Source organism: Lepidochelys olivacea, assembly GCF_965140295.1.
Source record: "Lepidochelys olivacea isolate rLepOli2 genome assembly, chromosome: 4".
Lineage (NCBI taxonomy): Eukaryota > Metazoa > Chordata > Testudines > Cheloniidae > Lepidochelys > Lepidochelys olivacea.
The window spans coordinates 35478703-35498135 of record NC_140414.1 but is presented as its reverse complement, the minus strand read 5'-3'; the positions used below and the strand labels follow the sequence as shown (position 1 = coordinate 35498135).

Genomic DNA, 19433 nt, shown 5'->3' with positions numbered 1-19433 from the left:
TTCACTATTTCACAAAGACAAAAGGTGGAGTTTTTCACCCTAACCCTGGAGTCTTACCCAAAGTACTATAGAGGGGGTTTTGTGTGGTTTTTTTTGCCCCAGGTTAACCAAACTATAAATTTGCCAATTATCTTCCCTCAATCACACGTTAATAAGGGTGAATGAAAGTTACATGCTCTCAACATTGTAGGGTTTGCTTCCACAGAGACTGTGTGTGGCCATCTGGTGCATAAATTGACAGCGCTCTAACTTGCTGCACACGTAACTGGCCATGATGACCCTGCTCCTGTACACTAAAAGTCCTATAGTGTGCTTTACCCTGCTGTAACAGCAGTATGTCAAAGCACAGTATAGAACTTGTAATGTACAGAGCAGGGTCTTTATGGCTAGTTAGTGTGCAGCAGGTTAGAGCGCTGTCAATTTACGCATCTGCTGGCCACATATTCAAGTCTCCTTATAGGGAAGCCCTAACAGGGCCCTAGCCTACTATCTAAACAGGGCTCAGGAATTTCACAGGTTCCTCCCCCCCCCCCCCCATCTTCTTTTTTAGGATCACCTTTGATTGTTTAATCCACCTAAGGTAATGGTTGTGAAGTGATAGGCAAACAATATATAGAAGAAAGGTATAAACTGGATGTCATTTTGGTCCTTGCTATGATTAAATCATATTCTACTGCAGCAATGTCTATCTCCATTGCATACTTTAAACATGTTCTATTCACAGCAACCTGTAGGACTGCCACTTTAAGCTCTATGTATATACTTACAAAATACAATGCTTTAGAACCTCGGGTCCAGAACAAATGCCCCGTTTCATAGGCAGTACTTCAACCCTTATTCAAGTAGGACCCTGAGTTCTAACCTCAGCTGATGAGGTATTGCTTGCCAATCTGACCCATGAGTGCTGAATACACAGAAGACTCTAAAAGAAGAAATGAAAGTTACTTACTTATAGCAGAGTCCAAGATGGCCTCTGCCTGTTTTCATGCCTCACGAGCCACCTTCTCCTTTTCCTCTGGTTCTTTTGAGTTCATGATTTTGAAGAGGTGGTGGAAGGAACTGAGATGGCATATACTATAGGGCCATGCGCCCTTTGATATTTGCCCTTGAAAAACTAAGGGAAAAGTAGGATGGGTATGTGAATGCAGTAACTGGCACTGCTAAAAGAAGGTTCCACTATCTGAGCTGCACTTGCTGTCATATCCAATGAGTATGAATATACAAAATCCCTTTTGAAGAGTGCAAGTAGAAGTAAGCAAGCTTCACGTTGTGCCTAGAACTACTGCAAAGCTGTAATCAGCCTTGTTATTTTCTCTTTCCTAAGCATTGGAATGTATTTAGTCTCTTAAAATATATAACCTTGAGCAATGTGGGAGCTTTTGGGGGTGGGGTGGGGGCTGTGAGTGTCTAAAACACTTCTACAAAATCTAACTTCACACTTTAATTTATTGTCGAGGTTGCAAAAATGCATCTGCAGTCAGCACAAAAAAGAACCTACACCATTTCCTCAGAGAGTTGCTTTAACACACTTCACCATCATAATACATTCAAAAGGGATACACCATCCACCACTTTTACACCTACATCACAGAACTATCAAATTAGAATTGTGGCCAATATGGTGTGAGCGGAAGTAGCTTGTTGCTGTCTTCAATTTCACTACGCTAAAGTTTTGCTTGTTCTTCTTGTTAATGAGCACCATTTGTTACATTAACTGCTTTAGCAAAGCTTTTGGAATGGGGGGGTTCTTCTAATCTGTGTGGGGCACAAAATGTAGATCCTCCATGAATAGTGCTTTTGGAATTTTTGTTTCTCAAACCTTTGAAAAGTACAAATTTCCTTGAAAGATCTAAAAGCCCGAGGACCTTTCCCTGCCAAATCATATACATTTTAAAATACATCATTTTGTTGGATCTCAAATGTTTGATATTGTCTCCTTAAAGTTACAGTTGAGATATGTACGTTAAAAATTTGTACTGGCAGTGTTCTGACTTTATTCCCCAGATAGATTTGTCTGTCTTCACACTGCTGTGTGGCTTTTATTAATACATTCAACTGAAACCAGTGCATAATACAGTATGCACATCTATTTCTCATTTATTTTACAGTTGGGTGAAATTTGTCTTTAATTCTGTTTCTCTTGCAGAGAAACATCTACGTGGAAGATCTGATCGAAGAGGTGGTTGTTAATCCAGAGCAAGTCATGGAATGGCTCAGAAAAGGAGAAAGTAGGATGATTAGCCTCTCCATTGTTGATGCAATTTTAAAACACATGACCACTCTTCTAAATTTAATACAAGGCTAAAACTACAATCTCATAAAAACTATTATTTTAGTTTATCAGTTAGACTACTTTTGCTTACAATCTTAATATTGTCTGGAGCATATGGGGTTTTTGGATAACAAACACCATGACTTTACTTTGACAGAAAAACGACACTATGGAGAAACAAAAATGAATGAACACAGCAGCCGTTCTCACACCATTTTCAGAATGGTAGGTGGCTGTATAGTCGTGTTTTTTGTTATGTATTAACTGAAAAGATGTGCAATAATCTTATAAGGCTTTCTTCTTTTAGATTATAGAAAGTAGGGAAAATGATCCTGCCAACACGAACTGTGATGGAGCAGTAATGGTATCTCATCTGGTAAGTTATATTTGAAAAAGGTTGTCGGGTACAAGGGAAGCATTAACGTGGAAACTTGCAATTTTAAAAACAGCTAAAATATTGGACACCACTAAAATGAAATCCTAAAATCAGAAATTCTCTCCCATCATATTGAGAATGAAACGCTCTGAATGGAAAAACTTGGGTAAAGGAGAAATATTGTACTGTTTTAAGACTATATAACAATATATATGTAAAAGTCTACTAGATATTGTGCAGACAGAGGCTGTGATGCAAAGTATCCCTGAAGGTAGTTTACTCACTACTTGGGATTTCCCTAGTGGAAGGGAAATCCCCCTAAGGGTCTTAGAACTCCTACCTAACCCCTTCTGGCTGCTGGGACAGAAAGAGGTATGACGTGGGGAAATCTGGTTGAACACACAGTTGCCATAATTCTTCATAAGAACCTCTGTCAGTTGGTGCAACATAGAGCAGATTTCAGGAGCCAGGTGTCCTCAGGACTAGAGGAACATAATGGGGGCTTGCAGCCACTCTTGCTGACAGATTCAATAGCTGCTGGCTGTGATCCCTTTTCCCCTTTGTTTGATGTATTGATATTAGCAGTATGGCAGGGATCCAAAGGAGGGAATGAATGTTTGGTCTATCGGTCTGTATTTGGGACTTTGAGAACTAGATTCTGTGTGCAATTCCTATTTAAAACCTCTCTAACATCTTGACAAACTACTGCCTGCTTTCTACTTTCTGGTAAACTGATTAACGGAGGTATTCACTAGTCATCTCTAATTTCTCCAGTATCAAACTTTGACTACTTGCATCTTGATCAGACTAGTCTGATCAGTAGTGGGCTATCTTCAGATGATAGCCTATTTCCTTCAAAGCAGTGGGTCTGTCAGCAGCCTTTGATACCTGGTGTTTATTGGTGGCTGGGTTGTACTCTTTGGTGGAGTTCGGTCAAGTATATCTTCAGTTTTTGAGCTCTCTCCTGAAATTGGAGGCCTATAAAGGTGACGGCTGGTTGCTAGGCATCAAGCAAGTCACCATCAAATGATACTGCAAGCTCATAATCCCTGTTACCTACTAGTTGCACCACATACAGGTATAAGGGATTAGGAGCAAATATTGGTATTTTGGTACTTGACCTCTTCCATTGACCTCTTAGATTGGGTAGGGGGAGATGAACAGTTGGTGTAGGCTCAGTTCAGAGGAGGATGAAGGTAATGCTTATGTATTAATGGAAACTGAGGACCTGGCAGATTGTTTGTGCACTTCTGTTATTCAGGGTGAAGAGAAGGAGGTGACTGCTTGTGAGACAAACTTGTGTTTAATGGGAATTGAAATGTTTTTTGAAGAGTACATACTTTAAAAGTTGCAATGCTAGTTTACGAATAGTGGTCGCAATATTGGTAATGGAGTCTACCGTGATATTTTAAAGCCATTTTCCCCATGCAACTTAAGAAAATATTGGTCTCACTGTGCAGTTGGTATATTACTATAGAAATGTCAAAGGCTTAACTGAACTTGGATTGAAATTAGCATTGAGAGCATTTAAAACTGACTTATCTGCAAACTGTGCCTCATGAAATCTTTAATGAATTTGCAGAACTTGGTAGATCTGGCAGGCAGTGAAAGAGCTAGCCAAACAGGATCAGAAGGTACGTACGGGGCGGCAGGTTTGTATAATTTTTGGTGGTGCCCAGAATGGGTCCAAGTCCCTCTCTTCTCCCCCCCGCCTTCCCCACCCCCCCAACTCCTGCCTAAGGCTCTGTAAGGGAGTTTGGGGTACAGGCTCTGGGAGGAAGTTTGGGTGTGGGCTCTGGGACGGAGTTTAGGTGCAGGCTCTGGACTAGGGTTGGGGGTACAGGAGGGGGTGCGGGCTCTGGGAGGGGGTTTGGGGTGCAGGCTCTGGGAGAGTGGGTGCGGGAGGGGTGCGGTCTCTGAGCTGGGACAGTGGGTTGTGGTGCAGGAGGGGGTTTAGGTGCTGGGTACAGGCTCTGGGCTGGGACAGAGGGTTAGGGTGCGGGGTGTGGGACTGGGCCAGGGATGAGGAGTTGGGGGTGCAGCAGACAAGCTTCCCTGGTGTAGGGGGCCAGAGAGGAGGATCCCCTTCCCCACCCCTCCCCCCCAGCATGACACTCACTCACCCAAGTGCCCATCTCCCTGCTATTTAAATGCTAGCTAACATTCTAACAATCGGGAGGTATTATACCATAGAAGAAATTATCTGTCCATGAAGTGCTGGGTTCTAAATTTTAAATAGAACCATTCAGGAAAAAGAAGCCAAGCACATTGTAGACAATTCAGTGTAAAACTCTGCTCACTGTGAAGTTGCAGTTAAACTAAAATCTTTATAAAGCTTAAGAATGGTATAAAGACTGTTATAATTGTTACAGTGCTATAACTAACCTAATAGTACACATTTCCCTGGAATATTGAGTGCAATCCTAGCTGGCCAGTTGAATATAAGAGCAATAGAAGGATTCAGACATACATAACAAATTATTAGAGGCATGGAGGAACTCGTAGATGAAGGGCTGAGGAGCAAATAGATTGGGATTGTTTAGAGAGGAGATGTGATTAATGCTTACAAAATAATGAATGGTATAGACCAGGTAAACAGTAGTGCCCCTCTCACAATACTAGAACAAGGGGTTTTTCAAAGAAATTAAAAGGCAAATCAATTTAAAATGTAATACTTCTTTTGTTTTTACATAACCTATAACTAACCTGTGGGATTTATCACTGCAACCAAAAACTCACTGAGATTAAGCATAATGAGAGTATTCACAGTTTGATTAGATGGGATTCAGATTTTAGCATGGGTACAAATCTTGAGGGCATCAGCCAAACACTGACTAGGGTCACAAAGAAATGTTTCCTCCTATGAGAAGCTCATTCCTTAATTGTCCATTTAGGAAACGGGGTGGGGTGTGGTAGGTTAGTTGGCTGCTTGTTGTGGGTATTTTTGTTGTTTTTTGGTGGGGGGCGTTGTTTGATATCAGGCGTCAACAACCTGCGGCATGCATGCCAAAGGCGGCACACAAGCTGATTTTTAGTGGCACTCTGCTGCCAGCTGGGGTCCCGGCCGCCGTCCCCGCTCAGCCTGCTGCCAGCCTGGATGGACGGAACCCCGGGCCAGCAGCGGGCTGAGCGGGCCAGTGGACGGAACCCCGGCCGGCAGCGGGGGCTGAGTAGCTCAGCCCCCGCTGCCGGTCTGGGGTTCTGTCCGCCAGCCCCTGCCAGCCAGAGTCCTGGTCACTGGCCCCACTCAGCTCGCTACCAGTCTGGGGTTCCGTCCACTGACCCCTGTAAATGTAAAATGTATTACTGGCACGTGAAATCTTAAATTACAGTAAATAAATGAAGACTTGGCACACCCCTTCTCCAAGGTGGCCGACCCTGTTTTATATATTCCTAAAACATCTGGTACTGACTGCTGTCAGACAGAATACTGAACTAAATGGACAACTAGTCTGCTCTGTTATGGCAATTCCTAGGTACCTAAGACTGCTTAACCTTCTCTGAACAGTTACTCTGACTATTATGTAGGATAAAAGTGAACTTTTGTGAATAAAAGCAGTGTTTTTATGTAATATCTAGGTCTTCGACTCAAAGAAGGATGTAACATAAACAGGAGTCTGTTCATCTTGGGTCAAGTGATCAAGAAACTCTGTGATGACCCATCTGGGTAAGCATTTCCAGAAAAGATACTACAAAGATAGTTGTAACTCTCTACATAGTTGACTAGTTATCAAGCCTTCAAATCCATTCATATTCTTAATATTGATTTGTCCTTATTTCCTTACATCAGACATATAAAACATGAAGAGAACTGCAATTTCATACCAGATGTTGCTAAGTCAATCTGTTTTTGCAACTGATATAGTTATATTCACCAGTACAAGAACACTAGTCTTTGCTTCATGGTTTGTTTGATGTTTTCTCTTTCCCTCCACAACAGTTTTATAAATTATAGAGACAGCAAGTTGACACGAATTCTCCAGAACTCCTTGGGAGGAAATGCTAAGACAGTTATCATTTGCACAATTACGCCAGTTTCGTTTGATGAAACTCTTAGCACCCTTCAGGTAAAATTATTCCGTTCCTTTATTTTTTCCAAGCGTTAACATGTTTTAGCTAACTAGGTCAGAAACCCAAGTTTCTCAGCTTTAACAAAATTGATTACTTCATCTTTCTTGAGGCCTCCTGTGGACTTGAGAGCCATTGAAGTGCACTGTTTGATACTGTGAGCCTTTACCCAGGCACCTTCTGACATATGTTGTATGGACTTTACTTCTTCTGACAGGCACATTTTTCATTTCTCCTTGTTTCCTCCATCTGTATAATCTGTACAGTCTCCACTTTCTCATAAATTCCCCTTTTCAGAGACTTCATATATGAAATATAGTCAACAATTTAAAAAAAAGAAAAAAGCTGACAACTTCAAATTGTTGGTGTCCCCTTTTAACATTGCTATTGGAATAATTTTCACTTCTGATTTTTTGGGGGGTTCAAAGTTAGTCTCTCTCTCTCTTTCTTTTTTTTTTTTTTTTCCCCCCCCATGCAATCTGACTTCTTCCAAAATTAAGGCACATTTGGAGGTTGGGACTACAGAACAGCAGAAAATACCTACATAGTTCTGTAGTAATATAGGAAAACCAGAACTAAACCAAATGTGAACTTCTTGCTGTGCATGTACAAAAGATAGCTGAATTTAACAAGCAACTGCTTCAGGATTCATAATATGTGAAGTTCAAACTTAAGGTCAGGCACTCTGAGCTAAGTGCAAAATGTTTTGGCTTTTTTTTTAAATTTATTTTTAATTGGAAAAGTGCTTTAGGTCTGAACCTACACCCTTACTCGAATGAGTTGTCCCATTGAAGTTATAAGACTACTCAATTTTTACTCCTCTGTAGGGTTGGGTTTGTTGTATTTCTTGTGCTCTCCAAAATCAAATTTAGTTGGATAACCTCTTTGTTTCATCTTTGGGCTGATACCAAGCAATGGAAGCTTTCAGCCCCACTCCTTCCTTTCCACACACACACACACACATCCTCCCCACCACACCTCTTCCCTCCCCAAAAAAGAACAAGTTATGAGTAAGTGGAAAATAACAAGGCTTAACGTTGAATTGCGGCCTTATCTAATTTGGCGCTTGCTACTCAAATAGTAAATATTCATTTTGCCTTCTAGTCATCCTGTTATGACTTTTCACTCTAATAGAAAACTATAAAGATTTATTTACTTATTCGCAAAAAGAAAAGGAGTACTTGTACTGTAGCTCACTTCAGCTTATGCTCAAATAAATTGGTTAGTCTCTAAGGTGCCACAAGTACTCCTTTTCTTTTTGCGAATACAGACTAACATGGCTGTTACTCTGAAACCTTTACTTATTCTGTAACTTCTGCTAATGGGAAGCTTCACTGTCTTGTATGGTCATTCTTCCAGTTTGCCAATACAGCCAAAAGAATGAGGAATACTCCAAAAGTCAATGAAGTCCTGGATGATGATGCCCTTCTGAAACGATATCGCAAGGAAATAGTGGACTTGAAAAGGCAGCTGGAAGAAGTATGTTGGAACATATTAAGCTAATCATATAGCATTTAATATAGAAAGACCAAAAATGCCAAATAAAAGGCAACTAAACTTAAAGATAAACTGCACTTGCTTTTAAAATACTTTGGACCATAGCTCACTTCTCATACAACAAGCTGAATTGTGTGAGGTTAACGTGGTATAACAACACAGCTCATGATGGTTATGGGTATGTCGTTACTTCCATATGTGAAACTTCACAGATTCAGTGCCGTTAACCTAATAAGATCCCATGTGCCCATAGGTGTATGGATAGAGGCATGCAGATCCCACTTCTAGTTCCTGTGTTTTTTCTCATTTAGCTATCACACTTCTAGAATTTTCTTCCTTTTGCATTTGAAGAATCACTAACCTAGAATTTCATAACCTACTATTATAAAAACTCCTAAGATTACCGTAACTGAGATTGGAAAATTTTCAGACATTCATGCTGCCGCCGCCACCTCCACCCCCTGTCTCCCCCGGTGCACTTGGTTCCATGTCTCCTGACTATACATGACATACACTGAAAACACAGGAAAATTTCTAAACAATAATATCACTTCTCATGCCCAGCAAATCCACTAATGCAACCCCATAATCTCTGGCTGATGGATTACCTGATACGAGAAGGCAGAATAGACATTCTCTTGATAAATTGAGGCAACAGCAAACTTTCTTCAACTGGCTTTACTCTTACAGTGTTTCTGCTGTACAATCAGTTAATTCTCATTCTGTTTTGTACACCTAATATAAGACATGCGGACTGTAAGGGCTTTTATAGGACAACTCAGATATAATTGTTGTACCTGAAACTGTTTATAATGACTATATTTCAGGTTGATAGTGTCACTCTTAAAGATTCAGATTTTATTAAAAGGCCTTGTTCCAGTCTTCTACCCTGAAAAGCCATGTAGAATGGAAGTTTGCTCTCAAATCCTGAATATGCCTTGAGAGGTTGAGAAAGAGCACAATGTTTAGCTCCACCCTGGTACTTCCTTTTTAAAATAAAGACTCTACTTCTTTGCATAGCTGTCTTAAAGAATCATTAGTTACTTTAAGATCCAAAATGTAAATCCAAAGCATTAAAAACTATACATAGAATAATAACAACATGCTATGCCTCAAAGCCTATAAAATCTATGCAGAATTTTTAGGGGAAAACAGAAGCTTGTGGTCATGTGGGAAACTTCCTACCTAAATCTACCTAAGTCCTCCGTTTTAAGAGACCCAAATTTTAAAACCCTACCCACAGACCTGCAGAAGCATACAAGTCTTGCCCACTCTCTGCTGAGATGATCAATTTCTTTTTATTCTAAATTTTGAGGAAACAGTCCTATTTTTCTGCATGGCTGTGGTATTTAGAGCAGTCATGGTAGTGCCATCACACTAATTCTCAGAGAAGAATTCTCCGGAAATGCCACTTAAAACTGTACACACTTATTCTTATGGAGCTGGAGTGATCTGGAACATCTCTCTGAATATCTGACAGTTTAATCATGGGTATGTCTTTAAGAAATGTCTAGCTTAAACTCTTGTATTCAGTGTCATATATGTCTAGCATTTGGAGGAATTTATGTTTCTTCTTTAAGTGTTGTCCCTGTGGGTGCTCCACTTTAATCACACTGTTTAATAATAGAATATTATTTATTTAAATATTTTTGATGTTTTCTACATTTTCAAATATATTTATTTAAATTAAAACATGGAATATAAAGTGTACAATGCTCATTTTATATTTATTTTTGATTACAAGTATCTGCATTGTAAAAAAAAAAAAGAAAAAGTATTTTTCAATTCACCTAATACAAGTACTGTAGTGCAATCTTTATCATGAAAGCTGAACTTAAAAATGTAGAATTATGTACATAAAATTGCACTCAAATAAAACAACGTAAAATTTTAGAGCCTGCAAGTCCATTCAGTCCTCCGACTTGTTTAGCCAATCGCTCAGACAAACAAGTTTGTTTACATTTGCAGGAGGTAATGCTGGCCACTTCTTGTTTACAGTGTCACCTGAAAGTGAGAACAGGTGTTCTAATGGCACTGTTGTAGCCGGCATTGCAAGATATTTATGTGCCAGATGTGCTAAAGCATGAAGGGGCATACAAAAATGTTTAGCATATCAGGCACTTAAATGCCTTGCAGTGCCAGCTACAAAAGTGCTATGCAAATGCCTGTTCTCACTTTATGGTGGCATTGTAAATAAGAAGAGGGCAGCATTATCTCCTGTAAATGTAAACAAACTTGTTTGTCTTCGCAATTGGCTGAACAAGAAGTAGGACTGAGTGAAACTTGTTGGCTCTGAAGTTTTACATAGTTTCATTTTTGAGTGCGGTTATGTAACAAAAAAAATCTACATTTGTAAGTTGCACTTTCATGGCAGGTTGCACTACAATACTTGTATGAGGAGAAATGAAAAATACTATTTCTTTTATAATTTTTACAGTGCAAATATTTTTAATAATAATATATATTGATTTCAATTACAACACAGAATACAATATATATGAAAATGTAGAAAACCACCCAAAATATTTAACACATTTCAATTGGTATTATTTAAGTGTGATTAAAACTGCGATTAATAGTGATTAATTTTTCTGAGTTAATCGCATGAGTTAGCTGCGATTAATCGACAGCCCCAGTTTAAATAGCTAGTTATAGTTAGCGTTACTGTTAATTTCATTATTATTATTATTTTATTATTATTATTTTTAAAATTATTTAGTTACCCTCTCCTCTGGAGACGGTTAACCATTAAGATTCCTGGCTCCCCAAGCTTCAAGCGCTGCGGCTCCTGCCACGAAGCAATGCCCGTTTTGGACGGGCATTCGTGCGTACAATGTCTTGGTGAGGTGCATATCCCCCCAAAATGCACCCATTGCAGGAATTTGAAAGCTAGAGCCCGACGTGACCGGGATCTCAGGCGAAAAATGATTTTTATGGAGAAATCCCTCCAACCTGAATTGGACACGCAGACTGCCTCTCCGAGCACTCCTCCAACAGAAAAAGGAAACTTACCATGCAAAAGATTAAGGAAGAGGGCTCAGACATCTCTGCAGAAAGCACTGCAGAAACAGCGGTGGTCTCCTGCCAGGTCACTACGCCCATTGTTGACATATGCTCAGGTGAGCACCTATGACGCTCTGGGTACCTCCAGAACCGCTGAGGCCCTAGCAAAGGAGACAGAGTCAAGGCACAGACATGCCTCCTCCATGGCACCGAGTTCACCTGTAAGGGACTCTGCACCAAGTGTCTCCTCAGGCACCATGCCTCCGCCCCCAGCACAGGCAGCTCCAGTGGAGAAAACCGTCTGTACCAATCACACCGACCAAACACAGGCAGCATCAGTTGGCTGGCACGGATGAGAGTGGACCCTGCGGCACCAACGGTTCCGACATCAGCACCGACACAGTCTCTGCCACACCAGAGAGACTTGATGATTTCGTCGGCACCACACTCCCCAATGCTTGGTACCGAGGCTCCCCCAGTAGCTCTCATGAAACGGCACTCATCTAGTGAAGATGATGATGAGATGCAGGAACAAGGCACTTTCTCACCGCACCATTCCTCAGCGAAAGAATGCCAACCACCTTGGAGCCATATGCGGCTGAGATACTATTACAAACAGATGGCTCAACTATGGTGCACACCGCTGTGCATGTACCTGCCAATGGCCTTCCCCACGGCTCATAGAGCTGAACTACTGTCCAACCCAGCATCTCCTACCCCACAGCAGCTCAGGAAGTTGGGGATGACACAGAAACGGGCACAGACCAGGAGACTACATCTCCTGCACAATTCTTCCTCCTCCCCAGGTGAGGCGATTATGCCACCGCTGCCTACTTCAGGAGGCGATTTCAAACAGTTCCAGGAACTGTTTAAATGGGTTGCCCAAAGCCAGGACATCCCTTTTGGAAGAAGTGCAGATGAACCAGCACAAGCTGGTACAAATATTACAACCATCATCTGCCTCCAAGATTGCTCTCCCCATCAATGATGCCAATTTGGAATCAGCAGAGACAGTCTGGCAGACACTGGCCTCAATTCCGCCAACATGCAGAAGGTTAGATAAAAAGTATTATGTCCCCGCAAAAGGTGGAGACTTCCTCTTTGCCCATCTACCTCCCAATTTGTTGGTAGTCGATGCCACTAACCAATGCGGCAAGCCAACCCAGTTTAGATTGACACCACAGGCTCGACCTGTTTGGGCACAAAGTTTATTCTACAGGCTCGTTACAATTTAGAGTCGCCAACTATTCCGCCTTGTTGGCAAAATAAGATTGATAACTATGGGAAATGTAGCTCGTTCACAGCAGAGCTCCCCAAGGAGAAACAGTCACATTTCAGGCCATTGTAAATGAGGGTCAACTAACTCATAGCCAAAACAGCCCTCCAAGTGTCCCTAGACATCGCAGACATGGCAGCTAGAGCCACAGCCTTAGTGATGTGCCGGACATCCTGATTGCAGGCCTCAGGCATCCCTAGAGAACTACAAACAAAAGTAGCAGACCTACCTTTTGATTGAAAAAAGTTGTTCTCGAATAAAACTGTTAAGGTGCTCCACTCAGTGAAGGACTCTCGGGCCACTCTGGGGATTTATACCCCAGCTTCAAAGAGAAGAAGGTAGCAACCTTATCAGAGACTCCAACAATCTACAGCAACAACGGCCTGACGATAATCAACGGCAACACTCACGGCGTCAGAGAGCACCTAAATCGCAAGTGCCAACTTCCCAATCGGCTCCTCCAAAACCACAATTTTGAAGATTTGGTCGAGGGTTTGAACAACCTCCCTCACCAAGCAGTGCCTATGCCCGCTCTGTTCCCATGTTTTGGTCATCACCTTTGCCCATTCTGTCAATCTGGGCCTCAGTAACATTGGGCCAATGGGTTTTATAAATAATCCGTTCGGGGTATACCATCCCGACCACCTACCCTCCCCCCCCATCCCTCTTCAGGGACCCTTCTCACGGTACCTGTTACAACAAGAAGTTGATCATCTTCTACAAAGAGGTGCCCAGGAATGAGTGCCTTCACAATACAAGGGGAAGGGATTTTACTTCCATTATTTCTTGACCCAGAAGAAGAATGCGGGAGGGAGATCTATCTTGGACCTCAGGAAGCTCAACAAGTTCATACGCTTCCAAAAGTTCAAAGTGGTCACACTTGGCACAATACTTCTAGTGCTGCAACAGGGGGACTGGTTTTCAGCCCTTGACCTCAACTATTCTTATTTCCATACCACCATTCATCTTGCTCACGGAAAATATCTGTGATTCACAGTAGGACATGAACACTTCCAGTACAGTACTATCATTCGGCTTATCTACTGCTCCAAGAGTTTTCTCCAAAACCTTATTGGTAGTTGCGGCATATTTACACAAACAGGAAATAGTGATCTTCCCTTACCTGGATGATTGCCTTCTCAAAGGACCGACTCAAAAATAAACAACGGACACAGTCCAAACCACTATCACACTATTCAGGGATCTAGGTTTACAGATAAATGAATGAAAATCCATTATAATCCCAGTCCAACAACTGGACTTAATTGGGGCACATCTCGATGCCATAGAAGCCAAGGCATCCCTGCCCCTGACCAGATTCACAACTCTGACATACATTATCTCAGAGGTATGAGTCAGCCCTCAAATACCTTCTCATACTGTCCTGCAACTGCTGGGACACGTGGCAGCCACAACGTTCATGGAGCGACACGCAAGACTACATATGTGTGCCTACGGGGCTGGTTAAGAACGATATACGTACCCAGCAAGCACAGCCTGCACAAACAGTTTACAGTACCACCCAGTGTCCTTGACTCTTTACACTGGTGGACAAGACCAGAAAATGTTTGTATGGGCATCCTGTTCCAACAGGAACCTCCATCAATTGTGATCACCGCAAATGCCTCGCTGATAGGATGGGGCACCCATATGCATCAACACACAGTTCAAGGTAAACCGTCTCCTGCAGACACTCATTTACACATCAATCTACCAGAGCTGTATGCAGTCTGCAATGTCTGCAGGCATATCCTACCTCATATAAAGAACACATTATGACAGACGTCGTTTCATGCATGTTTACATCAACCGCCAAGGAGGTGCTTGTTGATACTCGTTATGCACCAAAGCTAAGGAACTGATGCATACAACACAACATAAACATTTCAGCCTCCTACATGCCTGGCTGTCAGAATGCAACGGCGGACACACTCAGCATGTACTTCTCCCAAGACAACGAATGGGAGATGAATGGGGGAGTTTTGAGATCCATTTTCTGCTGGTGGGGCATTCCACTCATCAACTTGTTTGCATCCACAATGAACCGCAAATGTGCAATGTTCTGCTTGAAAGCAGGACAGGACCCCAATCACTGGGGGACACCTTTCTCATCAAATGGGATGCACAACTAATGTATGCATTCTCACCGATTCCACTGATATCACGTGTGATACACAAGATACAGACAGACATGGCCAAGGTTATCCTCCATAGCTCCGACGTGGCCCAGACAAGCACGGTACCCTTACCCGATGCACATGGCGATATGTGCCCCTCGAGCTCTCCCTAGTTGTCCGGAACTGCTGTCTCAGTATAACGGTCGCACTCTTCACCCAAATCCAGAGATACTCCACCTGCAAGTGTAGCTCGTATATGGTTCCATCATGATGAACTAGCCTGCTCAGAACAAGTTGGACACTGCTACCGAGCACTCGAAAGGAGACGCAATATCCACTCAGATTGTCTAAATGGATCTCCACATGCCTCCGAATTTCCATCATATTCGGAACACAGACCCTCTTGTGCACATCAGAGCACATTCTACTATCCATTTCAACCTCAATAGCGTTCCTACATAATGTTCCAATACTAGAGATTTGTAAGTTGCCACTTGGGCTTCCATCCACACATTTACTGAGCACTATGCAATCACTCATGACTCCAGGGCTGATGCCATAGTGGGCCTAACCGTACTCACCTCAATGACTCAAACGAACCCAAAGTCCCTTCTGCCTTCTATGGTGCACTGCTCTACAGTCACCTAAAGTGGAGCACTCACAGGGACATCATTTGAAGAAGAGAAGAAGGTTACTCACCTTGTGCGGTAACTGAAGTTCTTCAAGATGTGTGTCTTTGTGGGTGCTCCACTACCCGCCCTCCTCCCCTCTACTTTGGAATTTGCAGTTGGGACTCTGTGGTAGAGAAGGAACTGGAGGGCTCGGATCATGCGCACACTAGACATGGCACCAACAGGACCAGAAGATGTCTACTGTGCAGGTCATGCCTGCACAGTAGACACTGCTACCATACATCTCTGATTGTCGCTGGGATGCATCAACACCTAAAGTGAAGCACCCACAGGGACACACATCTCAAAGAACCTCAGTTACTGCACAAGGTGAGTAACCTTCTCTTCTTTGCTAGGAAACACTGGGTTTCCCTGTTCAACTCTCATAAATATGAGATTTTTAAAAGTAAACTAAAGGCTAGATTATTCCATCAGGAAAACTGACAAAGTATATGGAAAGCTGCTCCAAGTTAAAGTTTTTTAAAAAGGTGGGGAGGGGCCTTACAGGCTAATGTTATGTGTCTATATAAAATAGTTGTTACTTGAAGGAAGAAACAAAGCTAGCACTCTTTCTTTTTTTTTTTAATGGTAGGTGTCTTCAAAGACTCATCTCCACGCGATGGAGAAAGACCAACTAGCCCAGCTGTTAGAAGAAAAAAACTCTCTTCAGAAAATACAAGAAAATAGAATACTCAATCTAACTGAAATGCTTGTCACCTCCTCCTCGTTTACATCCCAGAAAGATCTTAAAGTAAGACTGAGTTACTATTCAGGGTCACACAGGACACCTGGAAAATCTTAACCTATAACTGGAGAAGGTGTTTTGTGCGTTTTTCCTTAGATCTGTGAAATATTATGAAAAGTGGCCTTTTCTGTAAAGCTTATGAAATGACTAATTTTTAGACTTTTGGTTGACACTTCACTACAGTGATAGGCTATTTAGCTGGCCTTGCAGTAAACCAGCTATAATAAGATGCAGAAGATGGCCCAGGGAGTAAAGCGTAGGACTGGGATTCAGAAGAGTTGAGTTCTAGTCTTGGCTTGGTGGCCTCTGTCATAAGAATTTATTCGAATCTGGGTGAATTACACAATCTCTTCCTAAGTTACCTAGTCTAAAATGAGGATAATTTTTTAAGTAACAGGGTTGTTGTGAGGTTCAGTCCATTGTCTGTAAAGTTCCTTGATATCTGGTGCAAAACTTAAAGCAGAAGAAGTTTTGTGGAAAACAAACTGTTCAGCTGAACCTCAATTTTGGAAAAACTGCAATACAGACAAAACCATCCCCTCTAGTTATCTGCTTATACTGTTATGGGAACAACGAGGTGTAAAATGAAGGAAAGTAACCTTTATTATTAATGCTTCACTTGACTGTTATTCTAACATGACTTCATTTGTGTCCTCTCCCCCTTTTAAGGCCAAAAGAAAAAGAAGAGTTACTTGGGCCCCTGGGAAAATAAATCAAGGGGACATCAGCTATTTTGCAAATTTTGAAAAGCTAAAGCCAACTGATGCCAAAAAAATGAAAACATTGGCAGAGAAGCTTCCAGAGATGGAGGATTGTGAGTACATGTTTGGGGGAGAAGACACTAACAAGGAAACTTGATTTAGAAGGTGCCCACTGGTTATCCAAATGAAGACCTTGAGATGGGGAGAGATCTCTCCAATATAAATGGAACATGGAGTAAAAGAATTTACTCTTAGCATAGCAGCTGTACTGGATGATACAATGCGAATGAGTTAAAATAGAGATACTGCACGTGAATAATAGCGAACTAGAAAACTTGCTTCTAGGTTTCCTGACAAAGGGGTAAAAACAGCACTCCAGTGGGGCAAATAAATGGTAAAAGTATCCAGTGATGTTCCCATACTTGGCTCAAGGAAATTCCTTAGCCCTGTCTCAGATTTTCAGTTGCTACCTATTTCAGAAAAAGGGTAAAAACCTAGACCCATGGTGTCTCGCCAAGAAAAGTCACCCCAAAATGGTCCATTTGAAGATTAGCTATATATTTCACATACTGACAAATCATTCTTTACAACAAAGGGTCCCTATCAAAATTGCTGAGTTTTTTTTTAAAAATCTAAATCTGTCAGCGAGAATGGGTGAAGCCATTGTCAAAATCAACAGAACCACAGTGGTCAAAACCCCACAAGCCTCATTAGAAGGGCAGAGGTTCACCCCTTTCTTCCAGAAGGCCTGAGCTGGGGATAAGAATACTTGGACAGAGTTGTTGTTCAATGGAACTTGTTCCCTCCTGCTTCTCCACTCCCCCCAAAATCCCTTTCTAGGATGAGCACACCATTTTAAAATTACATAATTCTTTTCCCCCTTGGGTTTCCTCTAAAGGCAATATTTTTCCTTACCTGTAATTCTTGTCACTTCATAACAGGAAAATCCAATGAATTCTCTCTCCTTATGTTAATATTTGTTAGCTTACAGGATGTTGGGTATTGAAGACTGAACTGTGTGGCATAGTTCCAGGCCATTTATAGAAGGATCACATAGGAGCGAAAATTTCTTTCCAGTTAGCAGTATTTGCAGATATGGCTACCCAGTAGTTGGTTATGGACTGATGGAAACCTTTTTGTGAGAAAACAAATTTTACCATCATGGACAAGTTGCTGTGTCTTGTTTTGTTTTTAAATGCACCTATCTTTTTTCTTGTTTTTTTTTTTTTCCCCAAGCTATGTTTTCAGAGTATTCTGAATATGATTATCTGCCTACCCCTGATGCAATCTCAGAAAGCGAATGGAATTCTGGAGCGAATATGAACTGGGTAACTTTCAAGATTGATAATTTAATACAAGATCATACACAACTGAGGGAATTTGTTTTTTATAATTTTTTCATTCTGCAATCTGCTCTGGCCAGGCTGACCTCTTGTGTGAGATCAATTATGCTTCCTATATCTCTAAACATTATACTAACCACTGGTGTTCTCTTCATCTTAGCAGCCTTCAGAGTGTGGTTGTTAAAAATAAATACATCTGAATTTGAGGGTTTATTTTATTTATTTCAACTCTGGCTACCCATACAGTACTAATTTTTTTAAACAAAGTCACTGGATCTTGTAAAATGGCTAACAGAAAGCATTTCTTTTTCTAGAGTCAAAAAGACTTTGCAGATTCTGTCCAACTCTGTGAAACACTAGCACTAGAAAAGGTAGGTCAGCTCAGTGTCCTAATAGAAATTAGCTTAAAATGCAAGTAAGCCCTGTTATAACACATCATTCTTCCTTTTTAAGGATATTGCTAGAAATGAGGTGGATGTCCTGCAAGCTAACTTTGACAACCTAGTATTAGAAAACGAACAGCTGAAATTGGAGATAAGTGAATTGAAGGAGAAACTGAAGGAAAAGATAGAAACAGATGAATTTGAGGAACTGGAAAAACAAACCCAAAAAGACTATGAGGTAAGATGTTAACATGAAAGTTACAGCCTGATAAGACTTCGGAAAACAGACTTCACCTCATTTTTCAGAGAAGTGTGTAATATAAGACCTTATTCCAAATAACAGGCATGTTTTTAGAAAGTCATATTGACTACCAAGGATCTTACAAAGTATGTCCAGACTAGTTTAGGGATTGTGGAATTTGGACGCTAGGTCATGGAGGAAAAATTTGCTTCAGTTTTCTGACGTCAATATGCAGGCAAGTTCAGGGTTGCACTCCTTAACTGAATTCCAACTAAATACGTAACTTGGATAATGTCCACAGTAAAAATTGAATTTACTAATCTGCACTTCACATTATTTTGGATTTTGTCAAGAGTGCTGTTGTCATTAAAGTTAGTAAACTGCTTTCTAAACGTTGATGATTTAATAAAGTTAAATATTTAACTCAAACATCTTAAACAGAAGATCTTGCTTTAGTGCATTTCTAAATGCACTACTTTTATAGGTCTGACATATAACTATTCAAGTCTTGTTTTATGAATTAAATGTCACTGTGAGACTCAGCAGTAATATCTGTGGGAAATTGAAATGCTTGCTTTTGCTGCATGATACTATGTCAGCAAAGAAACCTAAGAAAAATACTTCAATGTACTGGGAAATTATATAGAATTGTAAATAATATAAATTGTATAGAAGGAGCTGGCTTCCAATTCACGGCAAGTATGAAAATATAAAATCACTTATGCTAAAGGTCAAAAATA

General features: G+C 41.1%; 1 protein-coding gene across 2 annotated transcripts in view; it reads left to right on the top strand.

The window, feature by feature from the left end:
- CENPE (centromere protein E) overlaps positions 1-19433 on the top strand; it is a 73546-nt gene that overhangs the window by 7670 nt on the left and 46443 nt on the right. For both annotated transcript variants that reach the window (XM_084627034.1, XM_084627035.1), the window contains exons 6-17: positions 2147-2228; positions 2430-2497; positions 2580-2648; positions 4231-4282; positions 6228-6315; positions 6589-6715; positions 8076-8195; positions 15873-16031; positions 16695-16839; positions 17963-18054; positions 18384-18440; positions 18523-18690. In XM_084627034.1, coding sequence (XP_084483160.1) covers positions 2147-2228; positions 2430-2497; positions 2580-2648; positions 4231-4282; positions 6228-6315; positions 6589-6715; positions 8076-8195; positions 15873-16031; positions 16695-16839; positions 17963-18054; positions 18384-18440; positions 18523-18690 — 1227 coding nt within the window. The remainder of the gene's footprint in view (positions 1-2146; positions 2229-2429; positions 2498-2579; positions 2649-4230; positions 4283-6227; positions 6316-6588; positions 6716-8075; positions 8196-15872; positions 16032-16694; positions 16840-17962; positions 18055-18383; positions 18441-18522; positions 18691-19433) is intronic.